Below are 23,827 nucleotides of genomic sequence, written 5' to 3'. Positions count from 1 at the left end.
GACAGTCCGTTCCTTTTTTCTTTCTCTCTTTTTTTTTTTTTTGTCCTGAGGAGCCGGGGGAACTCTGCAGGCTCCGACTTGGAGAGCGAGGGCGACCCTGGGCGCGTGTGTAAATCAGTCACCTGAGCGCAGAGGGGCCGCGGCGAGGGCGCGCGCGGGCGGGCGGGCGGGGAGAGGCGGAGGCGGCGAGAGCGGCGGCCCGGAGGAAATCGGGAGGGGGAGGGAAAGAAAGGCCGAGACAGAAGGAGCGAGAGGCGGCCGAGGGGCTGGTCCAGGCGCGGCCGCTAAGAGGAGACCAAGAGGCGGGGGCTGCACTTGACAACCAGCATGCCGAGATGGTAAGAAGTTTCCACCCTCCTTTCCTTTTTATTCTAGACTTCGTCAGACGTGAGCCCCGTGCCCGCGCGCCCCTGGGGCCGCCCGGGGGCCGTGTTTTCCTCAAGTCCGGCGGCGTGAGGTGGAGGGGGGCGCTGAGGAGGGCGGGCAGGAGAGGAGAACCCCAGCCCAACCTGGCTCCTGCCGTGCTCCCGAAATTTCCCCCCAACTTGGCCCAAGTTTGCGAGGAGAGCTCGGGGTGGGAGGTGTGTGTGTGTGTGTGAGGGGGGGGGGGCTCGGGAAGTTCGCCCCCTCTCGCGGCGGGCGAGGAAAGGTGAGCGCGGCCGGCGAGCGAGGGGCTCCAGGGAGTTGGGACGGGCAGGGGAGGACGGAGTGGAGGGGAGGTGGGGATGAATGGAGCGCTGGAGGGAGCTCGGGGCGGAGAGCAAAGCGTCTTGGACAACGGTAACTTTTAAAACTTGCCGGCGAGTGAGGGCCGGGCGGCCGGGCGTGGGCGCCTGGGCGCGCTGGTGCGCCGCGCGGCGGGGACGCAGCCGCCGGGTCCCGGCACCTTGGCGTTTCCCCTCCCCTCTCCCTCGCGTTCGGCAACCCTCCCTTTGTAAATGAAGAAAACGTAGGAAGTGCTCCTGGAGGCTTTATGAAGAATGTGCAAAACGTAGGGCAGGAGAATAAACGCGAGAGAGACGGAGATTTTTGAGGTGCAATTTTAAAGGAGCGCATTTGTTCTACTTACACATTGACTGCAGGGAGGCATTTGGGGCCCGGGGAGGGGACAGAATTAAAAAAAAAAGAAAGAAAAGTGAATGAAATCCCCTGTGTAGTGAGGCTAAATAAGAAAAGTTCCAAGGGCAAGTGGTGGAGGAGATGGGAAGACGCGATTCGAGCCCAGCTCCTCTCCTCCGAGCGGCTTCTCCGCAGCGAGGCAGCGTGCAGTGAGTTCTCCTGGTGGTGAGCGCTCTGTCCGCTTTCGGGGAAGTGATTTGTTAGAAATGGGGTTGGACCACTCCCTTCCCTTGAGTTCGCTTCCACCCAGAGCCGCTATTGTTACCCCCGCTCGGGGATCTGATCTACCGTTCTGCATGTAGATGGAATATGTAGGAAAAAGGGAGATAGCGGGTTGGCGTTTTTTCCCTCTTCCCTTCCCCCTAATGTGACACCTCTTGTTTCAGTGATCAAAGTCACAACTGGAGTGTAGGAGATGCGACTGTCAGATGTAGGCACGCGCGCGCGCGCACACACACACACACACACACACACAAAATAGCCTGCGCCCAAGACTGTGGTTACAGTAACGCTGACAGAAATTAAAGTGGTTTTGAAAGCAGCGTGCGATTTATAGTGGTTCCCATTTTCCTTAGAGTCAAGCTGTTGTAAAGCTGATGTACGAAAGATAACATAAAACAATCCTGTGTACCCAGGATAAAAGTGGCAGAAAGTGGCCTGCCTTATTAATTTTTATGTACTTCGCGGACAGTTGCAGTGGTTGGAACCTGTTTTTTAAGTGGAGGCGTCAAAGCAAAATATTAAAGATAGTTAGTGCTTGGGTTTTTTCTTCTAGCGGCATCTACCTAAGAACACTGTAAAGTCGGTTGTAGGTATTATTTTTCTTCCCTTTCCCCCAGCCTACATTCTGTTTGTCTACACATCTATTCCCAGATACTAATCATTTTGAAAAGTGGCTAAATCCATTTGTTATCCACTGCTTTGTATTCTGCAGTTTCAGACGTTAACTGCACACACGTACATGTTTTAACTGGAGGAATTTATTTCTGGCACTGTTATTTAGTGTGTCTGATTTGAAGACGTAGTCAGGAGTAGTGAGACCTCATACAAGTTAATAGAACTTCCTTTTTACCCTTTGGGCTTACACACACACAAAATCCCTTGTGAACCTTTATAGAGTATGTGTGTTTTATGTTGTATTTGTAGCTGTTTCATTTAAACTCTTCAGCCTTAATGAAGTTCTTAGTTGTAGCTACTCTTTCTGTTCCTGGAGAGCAGAGTATTTAAAATCCAGATTGCTAATCACTCTACCAAGTACAAGAGTATCTTCACCTGAGGGAAATAATACTGAACCTGAATGTGAACTCTGTTTTGAGTGTCTTGTGAGAAACGACTGAAACTGTCTTTTTTTCCCCCTTGAGAATATTAAGTTCGGTGGTGTTTGCATGTAAAACTTTGAACAAGAACCAACCTCCTGTGATTTTTAAAAATAAATATTAAGAAAATATTAAGAGCAGTTATACATTTCCCAATACCTAATTTTTTTTTTTTTCTTCTACCTGGAATGTAAGAGATCTGTCAGGCAGGGATATGTGATTACAAAAAGAAGCAGACAAAAGCAGAGCTGACTATTGCTATATTAAAATGTAAGTGTTACAGTTTGAATTTTCAAGTGAGAGTTTTTGAGTTCAGTGCTTTACATAACATTTTGTCCTAATCTTGCTTGCTGTCAGGGATGTTTCATGGTTGTGCAATTGCTGCAGTCAAGAATGCCAATTTGCATTCCAGGAGTGTCATTTGATTACTTTTATCTGCACAGCTCCAAGACCGGCCCAGACCTCTCGTTTCATCTTGCCATGTCACGAGTCAATGCTGTGTCGTCTTTTCAAAAATCTGCCTGATTTAGACAAGAAAGAAAAGTACTTTCATGTTGCAGCCGCAGTCCCCTGCTAACTTGTCAGCAGCAGGATATGATTCACTTGGGCCCAGAAGAATGGAACAGAGAGGCGGGTTAGGCGGTTCAATAAAACCCACGGACAGGTAGTGTGTGACATCCCCAGAGAGCCACAGTTAATGAAGAACAGGTCTGCTTAGTTCTCCACACGCTGACCTGGTGCTGTCCCCACAGTTTTCTCATTTGATCTTTCCCAGCAAATTGATCTTTTCTTGTATTTTTTTGCCTTCCAAGTTAGTCCTTGTGGGACTGAAATTAGCAGAGCAACTTAAGTTGGATAATACAGCTGTTCAGAAAAGAAGAAATTGGACACTGGCTCAAAAAGGGGCGGGGGTTGGGGGTGGAGGGAGCTATTCTTTTTGTTGTTCCTGGGAATATTTCTTATTTTAAGGGAGACCAGAATAGGTGATGACTTGAAGTTAGTGGTTCCCTTTATTTTTCATTTTATAGTTAAGGTTCAGCACCACTGTAAATATTAAGTATGTGAAAGATGGCTCTTACGCGTGTGAGGAGTTCAATTTAGTATTTTTTTTTCAATTTAGCATTTTTCGTATTCATTTGTTTGAAATGATTTGCCAGTCGACTATGGGGCTTTTTATGGCTATTGTAAGATAGACTAAATATCAATGGTGTACTTCGACTATATTATTTGTAGTCTTCTAAGTAACTGCTATCCTAAAATATCCAATACTGAAACAGAAAAGATTAAACAAATTAGAAGGTCATTACCAGTGTTGTGTGTAAATACTTGGTATGTGTAAATGTTTTCTACAGTTACCATCGGCATCTTTTGTTTTAGGGTAACTCCACAGATACACTGTTAATAATTAAAAAATAAATTTCAAGATTCTGCATTTAAATGTAGGTTTTTAGAACTGAGACCAGATCACATGTTTGAATTTCTGTAGATATTCTATATATGTTATTTGTTTTTCGAGATGAAAATTAATTTTAACTAGCTTGGTAAATCTAAGTTGGGGGTGCATGTATAGTTTAAACAGGTTAAAGTTTCACTCTAGAATTTTCTATATAAAGCTTAGGTTGGAAGCAATTAATAGATTGAGTGAATGTGGATATAAGGAGCAGTGCTTTCTGAATTCCTCTGCAGATGGTCTCATTTACCATCTACATCCTTGCAAGAAACAGTTGAAAACATTTTTTGTGGAAGGGGAGGCAGCCTCAAATCTTTTCTGTTGGATGGGAATTACATAGGATCATTGGTTAGTAAACTCCTCTCTGAAGAGCTAGAGGGAGCCTTATGATTTTATTAGATATACTTAAGGTTAAAAAAAAATCACTGGCAATCAGAATGTTGTAGAATAGGAGTAGATAATACTCGCTTAATGTTTAGGCTTGGAGGTGCTATAGGGTTTTTTTTGTGTTGTTTTTTAAGCTGTGACAAAAGCAACGGAACTTTCTACAAGAACAAGTAGTCCGCTAAGAAATCTAGGGTTCTACCTTTTATGTGATTTGAAGATCTAGCAAAGTGCAACCAAATACATTTTAAATCTGATTTGGTTTGCTAAATACTGTTTGTTGTTTTGCCAACTGAAGGAGTTCTGCTAGGAGGCCACTCTTCAAAGTTCTATTAAAAGTAACTTCCTACCAAATCACTGAAGAGGGGAATACCTTCTTTCAGTTCAGTAAGGACAACCTCCTTTCTGTAAATAATAGTTTTGAAGTAGTTCTACATACAACTGCCGTATTCTGGAGAGAAAACTCCTTTAGAATAAATGCTTCGTTTATAAGCATAAAATAGTAAACCATTTATAAAGCTGATATATTATGAATCAATAAGTAAGTTAAATTTGAAGAAATAGAACTTAAGTGGTATTAAATTAATTATTGTTTAATTTCACAGTTGTTTAGCAGTCTTTCCACTAAAATTTGTAATATGTTTACATTAAAGAGTCATTGATCATAATTGCTCTTTAATATTTATATACTAGTTTTTAGTAGCATTACTTTGGACAGACTTATTTACCATTTAAGTAAATAACATAATCCAGTGAGATAAACTACCCAGATTTGTCTTTTTTTCATCTTTCACACAGTAACTCTCATTATGTTGCTAGCCAATAAAAGTCTTTATTTGTTGCTTATTAGAATCCTCAGTACACTCAAGAGTTCAGCTATAATTTAATTTGGCTGTTCAAAGAGGCTCCCTTGTTTTAAAACTTGTTCTCAGTATGCTTTTACCATTTATTGTGAACCTATATCCTAACTCATGCATATGTGTAGGATGATTTTACAGATAATCATTTTTTAAGGTAATGCCATAGCAGAGTCATAACTTCTTTAAAAAAAAATTGATACCTAACAATGTCGTGGGTTTTTTTTGTTTTTGGCTTTATTTTTCCCTTGACATTCTGGAACGTTTTTTTTTTCTTGGTGGTTTAAATAGTTTTGCTATTATAATTTTAAAATCAGTTCCCCAAGGTATACGACCTTCCCTTAAGGTATAGTGAGAACACTAAACTAAAAAAAAATTTTTTTAAATTCAATAATTAAGAATGTTAGTTGAGGACATTTTACTTTTACAGTCACTTGGAATTACAAAAAATTTGCCTTGTACTTCACACATTGCTAGCATGATAAATTCAGTTTCCTTATAGTAAGCTACTGGGAAGTTTTGCAATGAATGGAAGATGGCTGGAGAGCTCTGGTGATATTTGTAACAAATCATGTTCACTGAAAACTAGGACTTTAAAACTCTAAGATGAGTATCAGGAATTCTTCCATAAGGAAGACCGAATGTGGAACTGCTAAATGAGTCATTGCATGTATATCTTACCAGTGGGAATCACATCAAACCAGCTCTCTAGATACAGTATTTAATAGTTGTCAAAATGTACAGTATTGTCTTGGAACTTGTGGTTCATGAGTTCATAGTTCCAGCTTTTTTGTGTTTAGTACAAAGATGTAACAACCCACACAAAACATTTTTCTCTTATTATGACCTTACATTTGCCAAAGTGCCCCATGCTGAAATTCCTTTTCAGTATCCTTTTTTTTTTTTTAGTCCAAAGCCAGACGTGTACCCAGACACAAAAGCCTCTGTGTATAGCAAGCTGTTTTAAATATTGTGACTCCACGATGTGCTGTCCTTTCTCTGCTTGAGCCAAGGATCTCTGCTCAGTGTCTGTGGATTACCAAGCTCCTTCTTTATTGTACCTCTTGTCAACTATTCCTATTCATTTAACCTTTCATTAGTGTCTGTGCAGCTTCACTGTCTAGAAATGCAACGAAAACCCGAAAGGCCCCACTGTCACAGTTATTAGATTTCTCGGTCACATCCCAGCAACCATAAAGAAGTAAGAGTCGACACTATTGTCGTGCATGCTGCTGTCCCGGGGTGCAGCCCTTCTGTGCACGTCAAGGACATGTGCCACATGTTGATATGCATCGCAGGGATAAATGCCCAACATGGGGGATAGGCTGATGCTGGCAGTAATGAGCTTTGTAGGAGTTATTGCAAAGACCAACAGTTTGTGAAGGAATTTTGCTTAACAGGCCAAGGAGATAGACAGAGTTGAGGGCTGCCAAGATTTGCCTGTGCTGGAGCTTGTCAGTCACATTGTTTTCATCTAAACTTCATTTGAGGGGAAAATTGAATACGTTTGACAGCAATGAAAAGTCTTATTTTCATTTTTTAATCTTTCAGAGGACAAAAGTGGTATTTCTCGTGACTAGTATATTAGAACTAAGTATTTTTTATACTGACTGAATTGTATGAATGGATCTATTAGCAGTTTATCTTCTTACATATCTAGAAGAAACATATTTCATAGATGTATATGTTTTGAAATCTGTGTAAAAATATTGTAGCCTATTTTCCTGTGCTACATGATTCTTTAAAAATGCAGTTGCTTTGTTGTCTTAATGTAAAGGAAAAACAGGATGAATATCAGATCATTTTCAAGTCATAATAAAGACAAATAATTGTAGATTTTGCATTGGAAAATATTACATTGACATCTTAGAAGATTCATAGAACTACTTTTTAAGAATTTTCAAAACATTTAAATAGAAAATAGTAAATTATAATACCTCATCTCTCTTTACCAAAAGTTCATTTTTTTAAGCAAGGAAAATCTGTGTTACCAAAGCTGAATAAAACAATTTTGTCTTTCTCATTTAAATAATTTTTGTCAGTTTACCAAACTCTTTGGGACTCTCCAATAACTTTGCAAATATATTATCACCAAATCCCTGCAAAGTTATCATTTTTTACTTGACCCAACTTTTTTTAGCCAAGGCTAACTTTTGAATAGTTGTATTTAAAACTTTCTCTTTTCATGATGTCTTATGAATGTATTAATTGGCTTAGTTATCCTTGTTTTGGGGAAGAGAGATGAGCTATTTTTCCACACTCCTTCCCTCAGATAGGATGCATTCTTCCAGGGAAAATATATATATTCAGTAATTGACAGCTAAGTGCCCAGCCAGGGCACAGTCTGGTCTCTTGCTCATTGGGTGGAAATTCTGTATACGTTATATGTAAATGAATCTGTCTTGATCATCTGAGGTGACCTGGTAGCCTTCTCACAGACAAGGCAAGGGTGTATTAACTTTCCCTAACTGTCCTGTTTCCATTCATTATGGTTTGTGTTGGGTGAAGTAGAAGAGGAAAGAGGGACTTGTAAGGCCATAATGTCAGCCATACCTCCCCCCACTCAAAACACACCCTTGGAAGTAGGCCAGAGCTACATGGTAATTAAAGAGAAAAAGAATACATGGCAGTAGCTACTCTCTCTCGCAACCCTGTGCCTAGTCTTCATCCAGTCAGTATCTCAGGACAGGGAGGTACTGCACCATTATCCACTCTAGGGTTAGAATAGCCCTGGGACTGGGTTTCAAGACAGGCCTCATTCTATTCCACCCAGGTTTGAAAGCCTGCACTTCGTCCTTTGTAAATCAAGTGAGTTTGGTAATTTCTAAGTTATTTTTGAGTTGGAGTATTTTATATTTTATGTGATAGTACTATATAATCATAGCAGATTACTATTTTTAATAGGTGTATTGAGATGTAATATACCAAACAATTCACCTGTTAAAAATGTCCGATTAATATTTTATTTTACGGATATTGCACTTTTTATTTATCCATTCATCCAGGGATACACCTTTTGGTTCTTATTATGAATAATGCAGCTGCGAACATTTGTGTACAAGTGTTTCGTTTTCATTTTTGTCAGATATATACCTAGGAGTAGAATTGCAACCATCTTTAACTTTTGAGGAACTGCCACATCATTTTCCGAAGCAGCTGCTTGCTTTTTTACCTTTCTACCAGCGGATGTGTGAGTTTTCTAATCTCTCCACATCCTCCCAAATTTGTTACGGTCTTTTAATTTTAACCATCCTGGTGGGTGTGAAGTGGTTTTGATTTGCATTTCCCTGATGGCTTATGGTATTGAGCATCTTTTCATGTGCTTATTGGCCATTTGTAGATCTCTATATAACAGAGAAATGTCTCTTAGATCCTTTACCCATTTTTCACTTAGGTTATTTGTCTTTTCATTGTTGAGTTATAAGAGCTTTTTATATATTCTGGACAGAAGTCCTCTATTAGATACGAAATTTACAAATATTTACTCTCTGTGGGTTGTCTTGATTTTTTTGATGGTGTCCTCTGAAGCACAGACACCTTAAATTTTGATGAAGTCGAACTTATTTTTTCTTTTGTCATTTGTGTTTTTGGTGTGCTAAGGAACACTGTCTAACCCAAGGTCATAAAGATTTACCATTGTTTTCTTCTAAGAATATAATAGTTTGAACTCATATACTTAGGTCTTTATTTGGGTTAACTTTTGTGTATAATATGAAGTAGGGATCCAGCTTCATTCTTTTGAATGTGGATATCCAGTTGTTCCCAGGACCACTTGTAGAAAAGAGAATTCTTAACTCCATTGAATTATCATGGCACATTTGTGGAAAATTATTTGACTGTAGATGTAAGGGCTTATTTCTAGACTCTCTCTCCATTTTGTTCCATTGATAAGTGTGTCTATCCTTTCCAAGTACCACACTGCCAAAATTACTGTAGCTTTGCATTAAGTTTGCAACTGACAAATGTGAGTCTCCCAACTTTGTCCTTCTTTTTCAAATTATTTCACTATTCTTGGTTCCTTATAGTTTATTAAAAAAATTTGTGGTAAAAAGCATATAACATAAAATTGAACAACTTCAACAGTGTTAAATGTATGGTATAGAGTGTATTGTTAACTGCATCTTCTTGTGCAATACATTTTCAGAATTTTGTCATCTTGCAGAACTGAAACTCTATTACCTGTTGAACAACTCCCATTTTCCCCTCTCTTCACAGCTCCTGGCAACCACCATTTCACTTTCTAAGAGTTTCACTACTTTAAATACTTCATATGAAAAATAAATAAATAAATACATAAATACTTCATATGAGTAGAATCATGCAGTGTTTTCCTGTAATGGTCTTACTTCATTTAACATAATGTCCTTGAGGTTCATCCAGTATTATAGCACATGACAGGATTTTTTTCTTTTTTAAGATTGAATAATATTTCATTGGCTACTGGGTGGCTCAGTGGGTTAAGCATCTGCCTTCGGCTCAGGTAATGATCTCAGGATCCTGGGATCAAGCCCTCTGTCAGGCCCGTTGCTCAGCGGGGAGTCTGCTTCTCCCTCTGCCCCTCCCCTGCTTGTGCTGCATGCTTCAAATAAATAAAATCTTTAAAAAAAATTGAATTATATTTCATTGTGTGTACATTTTCTTTACCCATTCATCTATAGATGGACATTTAGGTTGAGTCCACCTCTTGGCTATTGTGAATAAATGCTGCAGTGAACATGGATGTGCAAATAACTCTGCAAGATTGTGCTTGCAGTTCTTTTGGATATATACCCAGGAATGGGGTTGCTGGATCATATAGTAATTCTATTTTTAATTTTTTGAAGAACCTTCATACTATTTTCCATAGCTGCTGCCCTGTTTTACATTCCCACCAACAGTGCACAAAAGTTTCAGTTTTTCCGTATTTTTGCCAACATTTTGCCAACTTGTTATTTTTTTCTTTTTTTTTTTTAAAGATTTTTATTTATTTATTTGACAGAGACACAGCGAGAGAGGGTACACAAGCAGGGGGAGAGGGAGAAGCAGGCTTCCCGCTGAGCAGGGAGCCCAATGCTGGGCTCGATCCCAGGACCCTGGGATCATGACCCCAGCTGAAGGCAGACGCTTAACAACTGAGCCACCCAGTCACCCCTTTTTCTTTTTTTTTTTTGTTAATAGTGGCCCTTCTAAAGGTATGAGGTGATATCTCTTTGTGGTTTTGATTTGTATTCCCCATTAGTATTGTTGAGGGTCATTTCATATGGTTCTTGGCCATTTTCATATATATTTCTTAGAGAAATGTCTATTCAAGTCCTTTGCCCATTTTTAAATCAGATGATTTTATTGTTGTTGAGTTTTAGGAGTTCCTTATATATTCTGGATATTAATCTCTTCTCAGAAATGCGGTTTGCAAATGTTATTGTCTATTCAATATGTTGTTTTTTCACTCTGTTGATTACTTCCTTTGCATACATAAGTTTTTTAAGTTTGATGTAGTTCCATTTGTTCTTTTGTTGCCCTTAGCAGTTACCTTTAAAACTCAGAAGTGTAAAGGCTACATTAAGAGAGTACCTCTACTGTACGGGTAAAGAACTCTTGGTGGTACTTAGGGGATAAGAAATGTGCCATTTAGTAGGCAAAAGATGATAACTTTTAGTTGCCTGTGTGACTCCCTGGTTTGACTTTGATGTTTCTTAATTATCATTGAGTTTACAAGTATGCTAGGTGTTCTGTATGATAAGGGGGACACTTCATGCCCTAGGGTGGACTTAAGTACCTAGAGATAATTGTTTTGGGTTTTATAAATACCTCAAAAGGAAAGGGAAAAAAATTGAGAAAATTTGCCTTCCTAGACATTCTGTTGCAATCAACAGTGCTTAAAGCTGAAAACTGTTGCATGATCTCAAACCCAAACTAACTGGTCCAGTTAAGTTTTAAATAAATACCATGTTCAAATCTGGCATGGCACATTTGGAAACATCAGCTTGTTTTTAAAGTTTACATGGCAAATATTGTAATTAACATACCTCGTAGTCGAATTAGAAAAACTTGAAAACAAATGAAAGGTAAACTAATTTGGAGGCAGCGATGTTGTATCATTGTTGAATTAAAAAAAACAAAACTGTTCCCTTAAAGTTCTAATTTTCTCTTTATTCATGCCATTAAAGACCTGTATTTATGTCCATCTAAGTAATTGCTTTTCTGGTATTCTAATGGGCTGTTCTTACTTAACTGCATTGTCTATTTTTGGCCTTTTCCCAGTTATTTTGGATAAAAGTTTCATTATTCATTCAGTATCAACTTAATTAGATGGTTAACTGATCAAATATATATGGGGAGAGTATGTACTTTTATTCTGCTTATCAGTGCTTTACATATATAAATAGTAAGTAGCTGATTTAAAATTGTATCTCCTATTTTGAGGATTTACTTTTTTCCTTGTGAAAATTCTGTAGAGGATTTAAAATCATTTATAAAGATAGGCATGGTAGAAAATTTTATATTTACCAGACAGATTTTTGGTTATATATACATTTCATTGTATTAAATGACACATTTTGTTAATGTTGAACAAAAAGTTAATGCTACTTTTGGAATGACAAAATCGTGTTCTTGCTATCTTTCATGGTTTGAAAACCATTTTTGTGGTTTTGATTTGATTTGATTTTGGGGACATTAAAAAGGTAATTAATTGGAACACTACAGACATAGAAAGAAAGTCACTCAGTTTTCTGTCCTGTGGTATCTAATCTCCCTGTAATACACATTTCACTCTCTAGTGGATTAGGGAAGTTTATTCTGTCAACATGTACATTTGCTAGCCAGTATGCTTCTGGAAGTACAATGTGATAGTTCACATTCTCCTCTCATTCAGAGTGGTGATTGGAAACACAACATTATATGTGTTTGAATTGATTTTTGATAGGTTAACATATTAACTTCAGAGTGCATTAACTCTAAGTGATATTAAAAAATAAACATTTTATAAACCTAGAAATTCTGCCAGGTGTTGAGCTATATTTTTCACCCTATGAGTGTCCCATGTAAAAAGTATTTTCACATAAAGGACTTATGTCTGTCTATTGGTCTTTCAGCTTCACTACGTCCATGAACAGCAACCAGTCACTGACAAGACGTTTTTGTGTACGGAGGACAGTGATCATTAGATCTAATGGAGTGAGTGTGTGTGTGTGTGTGTGTGTGTGTGTGTGTGTGTGTGTGTGAGATCCATGAGAAACCGACAGTTTGCAACTCCTTGTTGGGGAGGGAGAATACAGAATAGTATGGGTTATTGAAATTTGTTGGGGGGACAGTAGGGATTGGTTTACTGTTACATTTTCATAGTGTAGTAAGTAATAACTGGTATGTTGTTGTTTGTGGTTTCGGGTATATGTGTGGATGGCATAGATGAATATTAAGTGTATTGCTGAATGTTTTACTAATGTCAAATTGTATTTCTGAAATACATATAAACCAGAGTGATAAATCTGTTAACAGTAAACAATAAATGTTTGCTTACTGTATGTAAAATAACTGGTTGCAGATGTGTATGAGTTGATAAAAATAAAAAAAGATGTTTTAAAAATTGCAGGTTTTTATATTCATGCTGTCCATTTGGCATAGGCATGGGAGTTCTAGTTGTCTTCATTTTCCAAGGTCGATACAACTTTTAATTATTTTCTAATCCAATAACTTAATAGGCAATTGCATTTCTGTGATATACATGACACTCTATTAGGTGCTGTAGGTATTACAGATGAAGTAGAAGCTATAACCCTAACATTAAGGAGCATGAAGTTCACGTGCAGGAACATGTTCATTATCTTAGCATGACTGTAGTCCAGGGTCTGCCTCTGGTCTTTGTATGCTTAGAGATCTAATTTTATCTCTATGCCTTTGCAAGAGATCCGTCCTTCATGGGCTCATTCAGGATGTTCACTGACAGAGGGATGGAGAATAGATACACACATGCATGCATACACACATGCTGTGTGACCATGTGTGTCTCTGCATAGCAAAGTAGTTGAAATACTCATATACTCATTTTGGCATGCTTAGCACATTCTTTGCTTCACAGGCAAATTTAAGTAGGGAGTGAAATTATAATCCAAATGTTGCTCATCGCTACTTTATGAGTTTGGGATTTGAGGAGAGAATATTAGGGATGCAGGTGGAGGGCATAAGGGCCTCTTCTCGCTTCAGAGAAAGCCTTTCTAGTAGCCTCTATGGTTACAGTGCACACTTTGGACTCCTGTCTCCTGGGCTGTGTTTGGAAGAGCATTGACAAAATTTACTCCTCTCGCTTTTTTTCTTCTTCCTATTCCCCTTTTAATTGACAAATTCTTTTTCTCTAAATATGTTAATATTCTCAAGCAGATATTAGTCAACTATCTTGGGAGCTACTTGTTAAGGTGACTTTGCATCTGCTTGGTTTTTATGGATCTAATGCAGATGGCAATCTCATTTCATTCATTTTAAATTTCTTGGGAGATACCTTATATGTAATGTGTTTTGTATATGAGAATGGAGGGAGGCCATAGGATAAGACAGCAGTTTTCTGGGGGAAAAGAGATGTATGTTGTTTTTAAAAAACAGTAAAAAAGCTTTGAGACAAGTTAAATATGTGGTAGAGAAAGTTTCTGTTGTTAAATACCTTATAGAGATTTAGATCTGAGATTGGCCTATATATAGGTGGAATAAACTGCAGTAGAGATATGTATATTTATAGAGGTTTAATCTCTGCATCTACTTTCTATGTGATAGAAAAAATTTTCAATTTGGGCTTCTCTTTTATATCATATGATTAGGGTCAAGGTAAGATTTTAAAGATTCTTAATGTGTCATACTGTGTGATACTCAACAACATTTCTTTATATTGTATTATTTTATGGATGCCAAAAGGACTCAAAAGCTAATGCTATACCTTTAACTTTATTAGTTGATTCCAGCAACTTCCCAGTTTGTTCCCCACCCCCTTTGTTTTTTACTTTAGTCTTTTGTTCTGTTTAAAACACTTCCATATCAATTAGATTCCAACTAAAGAGAAAAATTTATTAAAGGAAGAGGGGGTAGAAGGATGAGGCACTGAACATCCACTGGATGCCAGCCAGATAGATGTTGGTGGACTAGGGAATAACCTGTTGTGGTTTCCTTATAGTCTGACTTTTATCCTTACATCCATATTTTCAGTCTGCAGTCTGTAAGTTTCATAGCAGTCATGGTACAATTGTGTAATGTGGGAATGTTCTTCTTTAAAACCACAGGACTTAATACATTCCAAATTTTAAATTTGAAAAGGTGTCAGAAGTAAAAATAAAGTGGGAGTGATAATGGAGAGAATGGAGGAATTACACAGGAAATGTTGGACACTGATAAAGATAGAAATATACATCAAAAAACACAGGGCCTGTTAAAATGAGTGGCATGAGACTTGTTTTTATGTGCTTCTCCAATACCTGTGTTCACCATATTTTTTTTTAAAGATTTATTCATTTTATGGAGAGAAAGAGAATGCAAACAGAGGGAGAGGCAGAGGGAGAGAACAGACTCCTGCTTAGGGCTTTATCTCACAAACCTGAGATCCTGACTTGAGCTAAAACCAAGTCAGACGCTTAACCCACTGAGCCACCCAGGTGCTCCCACCATTGTTTTCCCCAGCATCTATTAGGGTTTCTTCCTCTTGTGTTCCTCATCTGCTTGGCAAGACCTGTTAGATCTGTCTCCCAGTTACCACCCATTTACTACTTCTGCTGCCATTACCCAGGTCCACAGCACCATCATCTTTTACCTGACGTGCTCTAGTGTCCTCTAACTGGTCAGGTGCTTACACTCTTGCCTCCTGCTCACTACACTTAGACCACTCTTGACAGAGAAATTACTTCTTGTCTCAGAACCTTCCAGTGACTTCCTATCACACCTGCAGTGTAATCAAACCCTATTGTAACTGAAAAGCATATGTAAGATGAGAGAGATCCCTACCTAAGATTCCATCACTATTTTCTATCACTGTTCACTCTGCTATCATACTGACCTAGCTTTTACTGAACGTGCCAAATTTGTACCTACCTCAGGCCTTTGCACATGTTTTTCCATCTGCCTGGAATGCTCTTCTCCCACCTTTTGTGCATGGCTTCCTTCCTCATTTCATTTAGGTCTCTCAAGTGTCACTCCTTCAAAGAGCACTGCCTGACAATTTTCTTCCCCCTGCTGTCTCCACATTGTATGTTTCTCTGACCTTTTACTCTGCTTTGTTTGTTGATAGCATTTGTCACCGTTTGAAAATATATATATTTGTTTATATGTAGTTTATTACCTCTCCCCTCCCTGCTGGGATACCAAGCTCAGTAAGAACGCAGGGACCTTTGCTTGTCTTGTTAATTTCTCAATTTCCTCTACCTGTAGCAAAGCCTATTGTCGGAAACACTCAACAGATTTTTTTTTTTTTTTAAAGATTTTATTTATTTATTTGAGAGAGAGAGAATGAGAGACAGAGAGCATGAGAGGGAGGAGGGTCAGAGGGAGAAGCAGACTCCCTGCCGAGCAGGGAGCCCGACGCGGGACTCGATCCCGGGACTCCAGGATCATGACCTGAGCCGAAGGCAGTCGCTTAACCAACTGAGCCACCCAGGCGCCCCCAGATTTTTTTTATATACATTCATTCACACACATTCTTTATCAATTTTTATCAGGTCTTAGTTATTCTGTGGAGGGTTATTTATGGCATCTGCTATTGCAGTTTTCTGAACTGCTTATTGGAATGGTAGTTTCTATGCATGTAAACCTCCCAACAATTTGGCAAAAATTGTCTTATAAGATATGAGAAAAATATATTAGAAATTTGATTTATCTCATCCTTCCTTTTTCTGTGTTTTAACAGTGTACATGATGTTTTAATTTAGTAGATACGTAAGGGATATATTGTGCAATCAAAAAAAACACAGACTTTGACTTGAGCCTGATCTGGACAAGCATGGCTAACTTTGTTTAAAGCAAATTGTAACTCTATAGTCAGGCTATTTCATAGATTTTGTGCTGTTGAATACCAATAGGGTGGTGATACCACTGGTGAGAGTGTGTAAAATCTTCCTCATTATTCAGAAAATCACTCACGTCTAATGTTGGGTTGAGAGTGAGACATATATGAAATTCAGCATACATGTGTTTATGAATATATATTCCCTAATATTCCAACCTCTAATGGAATTTTTAACTCTCGTGAGTTAAAGTGTGCTTGTTCTAGGGCCCTTTATATCTATACTGACTTTTATGTGGAGGTATGTGAGCTATTTTTTCCTCATCTTGAATAATTTAGGCTTTTAATGAAGCTGAACCTGGATACTTTGGTTTTCTGTGACTTCAGTTTTTTTAAACATCTTTATTGAGATACAGTTTACACACCATACGATTTACGCCTGTGACTAAGCTTTACACTTCCATTGTGTAATTACATGAAATTTTGAAGACACAGTTTTGAAGGAAGTCTAGTTAGGTCTTCGTTGTAATACCTTAAGTTAAATGAAGTTTTATCACACTTGAAGCACTTGTTAATAAAATATTTGAAAGGATTCATAAACTTGAGTGAAGCATTGAAGTAAATAAGATACTAGTAAACTAAGGAAACTTGAAAACCATAAATAAATGGATACAAGTAAATATTACTCTTTATGAAATAGTCGCCTTAGCTTAAAATGGTGTCACAGCTTAAAATGTTTTTAGAGCTGTCCATTGGACATTGGCTTTGGACAGCCTGTATCTTAATTATTACATCTTTAGTGCTGGCAAATTTTTTATGAAATAAATTTTGATTTTCTGAATCATCCAAACAAAAGTTAAGCCTGACTAACATGGTGGGTGGATAAATCCAGATGAATCCATTTTGGGTAAGAAAAAAGAGCACAATTGATTTTTATAAATTGGTTCTGGAAGTAGTTACAAATGAATTCCAGAACCGTTTTGAACAGTAGTAGTGGTATTGGAAAAGTGCAATGTCCTGAGGTGACAATAGAAACATTGATTTTTTTTTTTTTCCCCTACCACCAGTGAACCTTCTTTAAATTCATAGAAACTCATTTGGCTATATAAGAATTGGTGTGAGACTTTATGCATATATGGAGTCATGCATACATACATGCATGCTTATAAACATCTTTCCACCTACCAAATTTTGTTAGTATTTTGTACTCTTAAGTAACTCTGCTTCATATGGCAAATACCTAATAAATTCTACTTCAGGATAAATCTTGTGGAATTTCAGTAAAATTATTCTAAGCTGTGGCCTGAGAAGGCCCCTGAAGGCAAGGGATACAAAGAAAAATTTTGACTAAGATGTGATTTATATAGAGTTCTTTGGCTACAAATTAGAGTGATTGTCACATAGCTTGTATATTTAGTGCAGCAAATCTGTGTGTGTCAGGCATAAATAAATAGGGACAAGAGAAAGAAAGCTAGTAAAGTACAAATTTGTGCACATAAACTTTTTTTTTTTTTTTAAAGATTTTATTTATTTATTTGACAGAGAGAGACACAGCGAGAGAGGGAACACAAGTAGGGGGAGAGGGAGAAGCAGGCTTCCCACCGAGCAGGGAGCCCGATGCGGGGCTCGATCCCAGGACCCCGGAATCATGACCCAAGCCGAAGGCAGACGCTTAACGACTGAGCCACCCAGGTGCCCCGTGCACATAAACTTTTTAAGGCAGTCTTACCCATATCTGTATGACAGGAGTCAAAGGGGAAAGTAGCTGCTCAAGAGGAACAGGATTTTCTTTCATTTTTTCGTTCTTAAAGATTTGGTTTTGAATTCCTATAAGTTGTGGTTCAGGGTATCCCCAGTATCTTTATGATGACTTCTGGTTATCAATTAAGAAAAGTATTAGTTAATGCCTTCTTGGAAAATCCTGTGTTGAATTTCTTTTCAATTCCTCTTTACCCTCCTCATCATAAAATGCTAATTTTGCATGGGATCCCCCTGCTTGTGTTCCCTCTCTCGCTGTGTCTCTGTCAAATAAATAAAATCTTTAAAAATAAATAAATAAAATAAAATGCAGATTCCCGGGGAAAAAAAATTTTGCATGGGATCTGTAGATCTTGGCAAAATCTTGTCATTAAAAATAATACAAGCAATTTTGAAAATTCAGTCTATCTTGTGAAGATGTACCCTATCTAGAAAGTTTATAGATATTTTTTTCAGGAATGATAGTTCAAGAAATAAGGAATGAAATAAATTCAACTCCAGAAAAATTAATTCTAGATCTTTTTCTTCATTCCTCCAGGGTTCTCTGAGACTGTGGAACTTTCTGATTTGAAGGAAATTTAACACCGACATTTGTGTTGGAAGTAAACATTAGGGTCAACTTCTTCTGTGTTAACTGTAATCTGCTAGGTGTTTCCTTTTAAACAAATCCAAAAGTTTTGTACATAACTAGTATGTTAGGCTTCTTACAGGGTGCTGTGAGGGTAGAGAGGCCCTGTCCCAGGCCCTGTTATATGGTAGAAGGCTGTGCACTCAAAGCCTAAGTGCGTCATTTACACTGTCTTTGGAGGGACCACGTGTGCTGTCTTCATGGACCATTTGGCCCATGAGATGGGATTTGTCATAATTCGTTGTCATGTAATGCAAACCCTGTGGGAGTATAAGGTCTAGCTGCTTTTACCTTGGATGGGTTCTGAATGTTTTTATCTTGTTCCAGGGTGGATTATTACACTTGAGAATGCACTTAATTACAAGCTTTATGTTTTCCAACACCCATTCACAATACCTCCTCTTCACTCTACCTGACTTCATTGATGGTATTTAATGTGCAGATTGAGGACAGTATATGACTTGGAAGAGGGAAGCTCTCCAGCTTGAAGTCTACTTCCCATTTTTCAGTGTCTTCTCTTCACCTTGATATTTTGGACCTTTCTATTTAAAACTTTTGTTTTGGGGTTACTTTTCTCAGGAAAAGAAGTTTATATTTGATAACATACTAAGGAAAAAAGGTACACTTACTGATATTGGGTATTTCTCGAATACCGTAAAAGACGAATTTTGTTGTGTTTTTAGAAGTTACTGCATCATAGGTTTATTTTATTTTATTTTTTTTTAAGATTTTATTAGAGAGAGAATGAGTGAGAGAGAGCACACATGAGAGAGGGGAGGGTCAGAGGGAGAAGCAGACTCCCTGCAGAGCAGGGAGCCCGATGTGGGACTCGATCCTGGGACTCCAGGATCATGACCTGAGCCGAAGGCAGTCGCTTAACCAACTGAGCCATCCAGGTGTCCCAGGTTTTATTTTATTTTTTAAAAGATTTATTTATTTGAGAGAGAGAGAGCACGCATGCAAGCATGGGGAAGGGTAGAGGGAGAATCTCAAGCAGACTCCCCACTGAGTGCAGAGCCCCACATTGGCTCTGTCTCACGATCCTGAGATCATGACCTGAGCCGAAATCAAGAGTCAGATGCTTAACCCAGGGAGCCACCGAGGCGCCCCAGGTTTTATTTTAATAAAGTCTTTGAATCCATGCCTAAACTGAGGTCTTTCCTTAGAAAATGATATTTTAGAATATTTCTTGTTGGGCGCCTGGGTGGCTCAGTCATTGAGCGTCTGCCTTCGGCTCAGGTCATGATCTCAGGGTCCTGGGATCGAGTCCCACATCGGGCTCCCTGCTCGGCAGGAAGCCTGCTTCTCGCTCTCCCACTCCCCCTGCTTGTGTTCCTGCTCTCGCTATCTCTCTCTCTGTCAAATAAATAAATAAAATCTTTAAAAAAAAAAAAAGAATATTTCTTGTTATAGTCCTTTGAGATTAAACATAGTAGGATCTTACAGAATTTCAATTTTGTATGCCTATATGTAATCTGTGTCTTCAGTTTCCTGAATTTGCTCCTCAGCTGAGCTTAATCACACTTTATTGTAATTAACTGTTTATACGTCTACCAAATATATTGCTCTGTAGGTTATCAGGTATATTATTTTGATCTTTTCATTTTTCCGTGTTTATCAAGGAATAAATGATCCTAAGTAGAGGTTGGAATTATTTAATAATTTAATAATTTAATTTTTTTCCAATGTGATTGAGAAATAGTTGATACACATCACTGTATAAGTTTACGGTGTACAGTATGATGGTTTGATTTATATATATTATGATTTGATTACCACAGTAGGGTTAGTTAACATTCAGCATCTCATATAGATATGATAAAGAGAAAAGAAAAAGATTTCTCCTGTGATGAGAACCCTCCTAAAAATGTTTTAATTTTGGGTGCCTGGGTGGCTCAGTTGGTCAAGCGACTGCCTTCGGCTCAGGTCATGATCCTGGAGTCCCTGGATCGAGTCCCGCATCGGGCTCCCTGCTCGGCAGGGAGTCTGCTTCTCCCTCTGACCCTCCCCCCTCTCATGTGCTCTCTCTCATTCTCTCTCAAATAAATAAATAAAATCTTTTTTAAAAAAAGTTTTAAGTTTTAAAGCTTAGTTCAAGGATTATGGTTTTGAGGTATCTTGGTGGTATATCTCAGACAAACTTTTAATTGTCAAAGTTAAATTATATTGCCTTGTATATTCTGTTTTTAGAATTTAGTGTTTTATACCCATGACTAGAACTATCAAATTTTCTAAATGTTGGTCAACATGCAGCCTTTTTTGGGGGAAGGTGATTCTTTTTTACCAAATGAACTTTATAAAGTCAACTTCCTTAATTTAAATGTAGGTGCAATGAAAGCCTCAGGGTGGTTTTTTTTTTTTTTTTCCTTGAAAAACCTTTAAAGAGATGTTTAAACAAATCAAAATATGCTATAACTTAAAAGTAATAATTTGATGTGGCAAGTTTTAAATTAAAACACACACACACACACACATATGCTGCATAACCTTTCTTTGAGTCTTTGGTTTAAGTCCTCTGTCATATAATGCCAAAAACTTTGCTCTGAGCCGCGTGTGTGTTGAAACATGTATGCCTGTCCCAGTGTCATAACTAATTATATCTCTTGTATGCTTACTTCTAGTAATTGGAAAGTAGACCTACCGCAGCATACAATTTAACATTTAGTTTTATCTTCAGGACCTGCTGTAGAAATCGAGTTTTCCACCATGTAGCAGCTTGACATTGTAAACAGATATTACCATTTTAAATATATCCTCCACTTCGTATTTTGCAGAAAGAGTGTACTTTGGGAGGAAGAATTTCAGGGATTCTTCAAGGTGCATGTCTTTACCACCCAGCAATTACACACTAATACCGTTCTGACTGAGAAATTTCCAATCTATGAATTGGAAATTGATGGTCTAGTGTTGTGGTAGCAAAATTTTACAGGATTTCTTTTTACCAAAAGTTTGTCAGAAGACTTTAGCTTGTGGCAGAACTTCTGGTGCTGTGGTCATTTAATCTTCATGGATTGTTCTAAAATAACATGGGGCAAATTCTATGAAAATGCATCAAGTAGAATTTTCATAGACTTAACTTAAAAATCCTGTCTCGGACATGCTTGTGACTGGAGCCACAGAGTTTTTTGTATGCACCAGCGTGTATGAAAGTATGTGGTCCTTGTCCATGCCTGCTGAAAGAGGACTTTACCAGTCTTCAGTCTCTGAGCCTTAGCCTTGTTGCAATTAAAGTCTTAGGACTGGGAGCAGTTAATGCTGGTGATAGATCGTGGTATTTAGCATTGTGTTGTGTTCCACGGTGATCTAGTTCTGCAGACTTATAGGATTCTAGTCAGAACTTGGGAAAGAATATACCGAAGAATTTTTGGCAAATATTTTTTAAAGGGAGAAATACAGTGACTTTTCTTACTAATGAGCAAGCCTTTTTGGCTTTGTTTAAAGAAATAGTAAAAGGATTGTGCACTTCTCTTATTCATAATTTAAAATTTAACACTGAAAATGCTGGATTTTCTTTTAATTGAAAATATTCCTTGCTTTAATGTTTTCTTCTTTTCATTCTTTCATTATAGTTAAAAATAAATCTGTTTCAAACTTATTTTTATACTGAATTAGTTTTTGTAGACTCTGTGTTGTTTCTTTCATATGGTAACTGAAGTACGCAAAGGCATTGAACTTGAACGTTGTGTGTTCTGAAATGTGAGGCTTCGATTCTTGGTGTAATTTCTCTATTTTGAAAACTGAATTCCCAGTGGTTTCTTTCTAATCAGTGTATCATGACCTGTTCGATTAAAAAATTAGATGGCCCAAGCCATCTAACTTTTGAAGACTGGCTGTGAAAGCCATGTGTTAAATAATGAAAGTATCCTTCCATTTTTAAATGTTCATTCCTCTTACAGTTTTTGTGGTGTCAATCAAATTGGCGTATTTGGCTTTAAGAATAACCGATGACAGAAATCTGAATTTGCAGTTGATGGGCCACATAAGAGAAAGGGTAATTTTAAAAGGTCCTGGCAGTAGGAGAGAAGGTTGACCTGCAACCGGACTGATAGGAACACCTTCCCACTCATCAGTTGACTGTGAAATACTAAAGAGTGGAAGATGTTAAGGCTTGTCTGGGTTCTTTGGACTATATCTGTTCTTTTTCTAGTTCCTGTGGTTGTAAAGTTTGATTTTTTAATTTGAGATTTTACTTATTTCTTGAGGTAAGCTTGTATTGCTATGAACTTTCCTCTTAGAACTGCCTTTGCTGTGTCCCATAGATTTTGGAATGTTGTGTTTACTTTTTTTTTTTTTTGTCTTAAGGTGTTTTTTTATATACCCTCTGATTTATGTGTTGACCCATTAGTTGTTTAGTAGCATGTTGTGTGGCCTTCATGTGTTTGTTTTTTTTCTTGCTATTTTTTTCTTGTAATTGATTTCTAGTTTTATACCATTGTTGTCAGAAAAAATGCTTGATATGTTTTCAGTCTTTTTTTTTTTTTAAGATTTTATTTATTTATTTGAGACAGAGAGAATGAGAGACAGAGAGCATGAGAGGGAGGAGGGTCAGAGGGAGAAGCAGACTCCCTGCCGAGCAGGGAGCCCGATGCGGGACTCGATCCCGGGACTCCAGGATCATGACCTGAGCCGAAGGCAGTCGCTTAACCAACTGAGCCACCCAGGCGCCCATGTTTTCAGTCTTCTTAAATTTATTGAAACTTGTTTTGTGACCTAACATGTGATCTGTTCTGGAGAATGTTCTGTGTGCACTTGAAAAGAATATGAGTTCTGCTGTTTTTGCATAGAATATTCTGTAAATCTCTATTAAGTCCATCTGGTCTAATGTATAAGGCCAGTGTTCCCTTATGTTGCTTTTCTGTCTAAATGATCCTATTCATTGATATAGTGTGGTATTAAAGTCTCGTATTATTGTATTGCTGTCAGTTTCTTCCTTTATGTCTGTGAATATTTTTAGTTTTATATATTTAGGTGTTCCTGAGTTGGGTGCATAATATTTATCAGTGGTATATCCTTTTGTTTGATTGAACTCCTTATCTTTCTTTGTCTTTTGTTAACAGTCTTTGTTTTAAAGTCTATTTTGTCTAATATAAGTATTACTACTCCCTATTTCTTTTTGTTTCCGTTTGCAAGGAATATCTTTTTCTGTCCCTTCACTTTCAGTTTGTATGTGTATTTAGATCTGAAGTGAGTCTCTTTTAGGCGGTACATGGATGGGTTCTGTTTTTGTTTTTGTTTTGGAAGCACTTAGCCACCCTATGTCTTCTGATTGGAGAATTTAATCCATTTATGTTTAAAGTGGTTATTGATAAGTATATACTTATTGGCATTTTGTTCATTGTTACCTGATGTAGTTCTTCTCTGTTC

General features: G+C 37.8%; 2 protein-coding genes across 5 annotated transcripts in view; one reads left to right on the top strand and one right to left on the bottom strand.

Moving 5' to 3' along the window:
* The window catches only part of LOC123849663 (uncharacterized), a 55,508-nt gene extending 55,179 nt beyond the window's left edge, over positions 1–329 (bottom strand). Inside the window, exon 1 of the mRNA XM_054509546.2 lies at positions 297–329. Coding sequence (XP_054365521.1) covers positions 297–329 — 33 coding nt within the window. The remainder of the gene's footprint in view (positions 1–296) is intronic.
* The window catches only part of BNC2 (basonuclin zinc finger protein 2), a 433,411-nt gene continuing 409,790 nt past the window's right edge, over positions 207–23,827 (top strand). For 2 of the 4 annotated variants that reach the window (XM_064579724.1, XM_064579719.1), the window contains exon 1: positions 219–338. Coding sequence is in view for 3 of the 4 variants with exons in the window: in XM_064579719.1 (XP_064435789.1) it covers positions 336–338 (3 nt within the window). In the remaining variant the exon portion in view is untranslated. Of the gene's footprint in view, positions 339–23,827 lie in introns of all 4 variants that reach the window. The other 2 variants (XM_045882449.3, XM_064579718.1) reach the window with 2 other exon arrangements.

The sequence above is a fragment of the Mirounga angustirostris genome, unplaced genomic scaffold, assembly GCF_029215605.1.
Source record: "Mirounga angustirostris isolate CCGP_5_RB_7025 unplaced genomic scaffold, mMirAng1.0.hap1 SCAF_15, whole genome shotgun sequence".
Taxonomy (NCBI): Eukaryota; Metazoa; Chordata; class Mammalia; order Carnivora; family Phocidae; genus Mirounga; species Mirounga angustirostris.
Note: the sequence above shows the minus strand (reverse complement) of the source record. Positions and strands in the feature narration are given on the sequence as shown.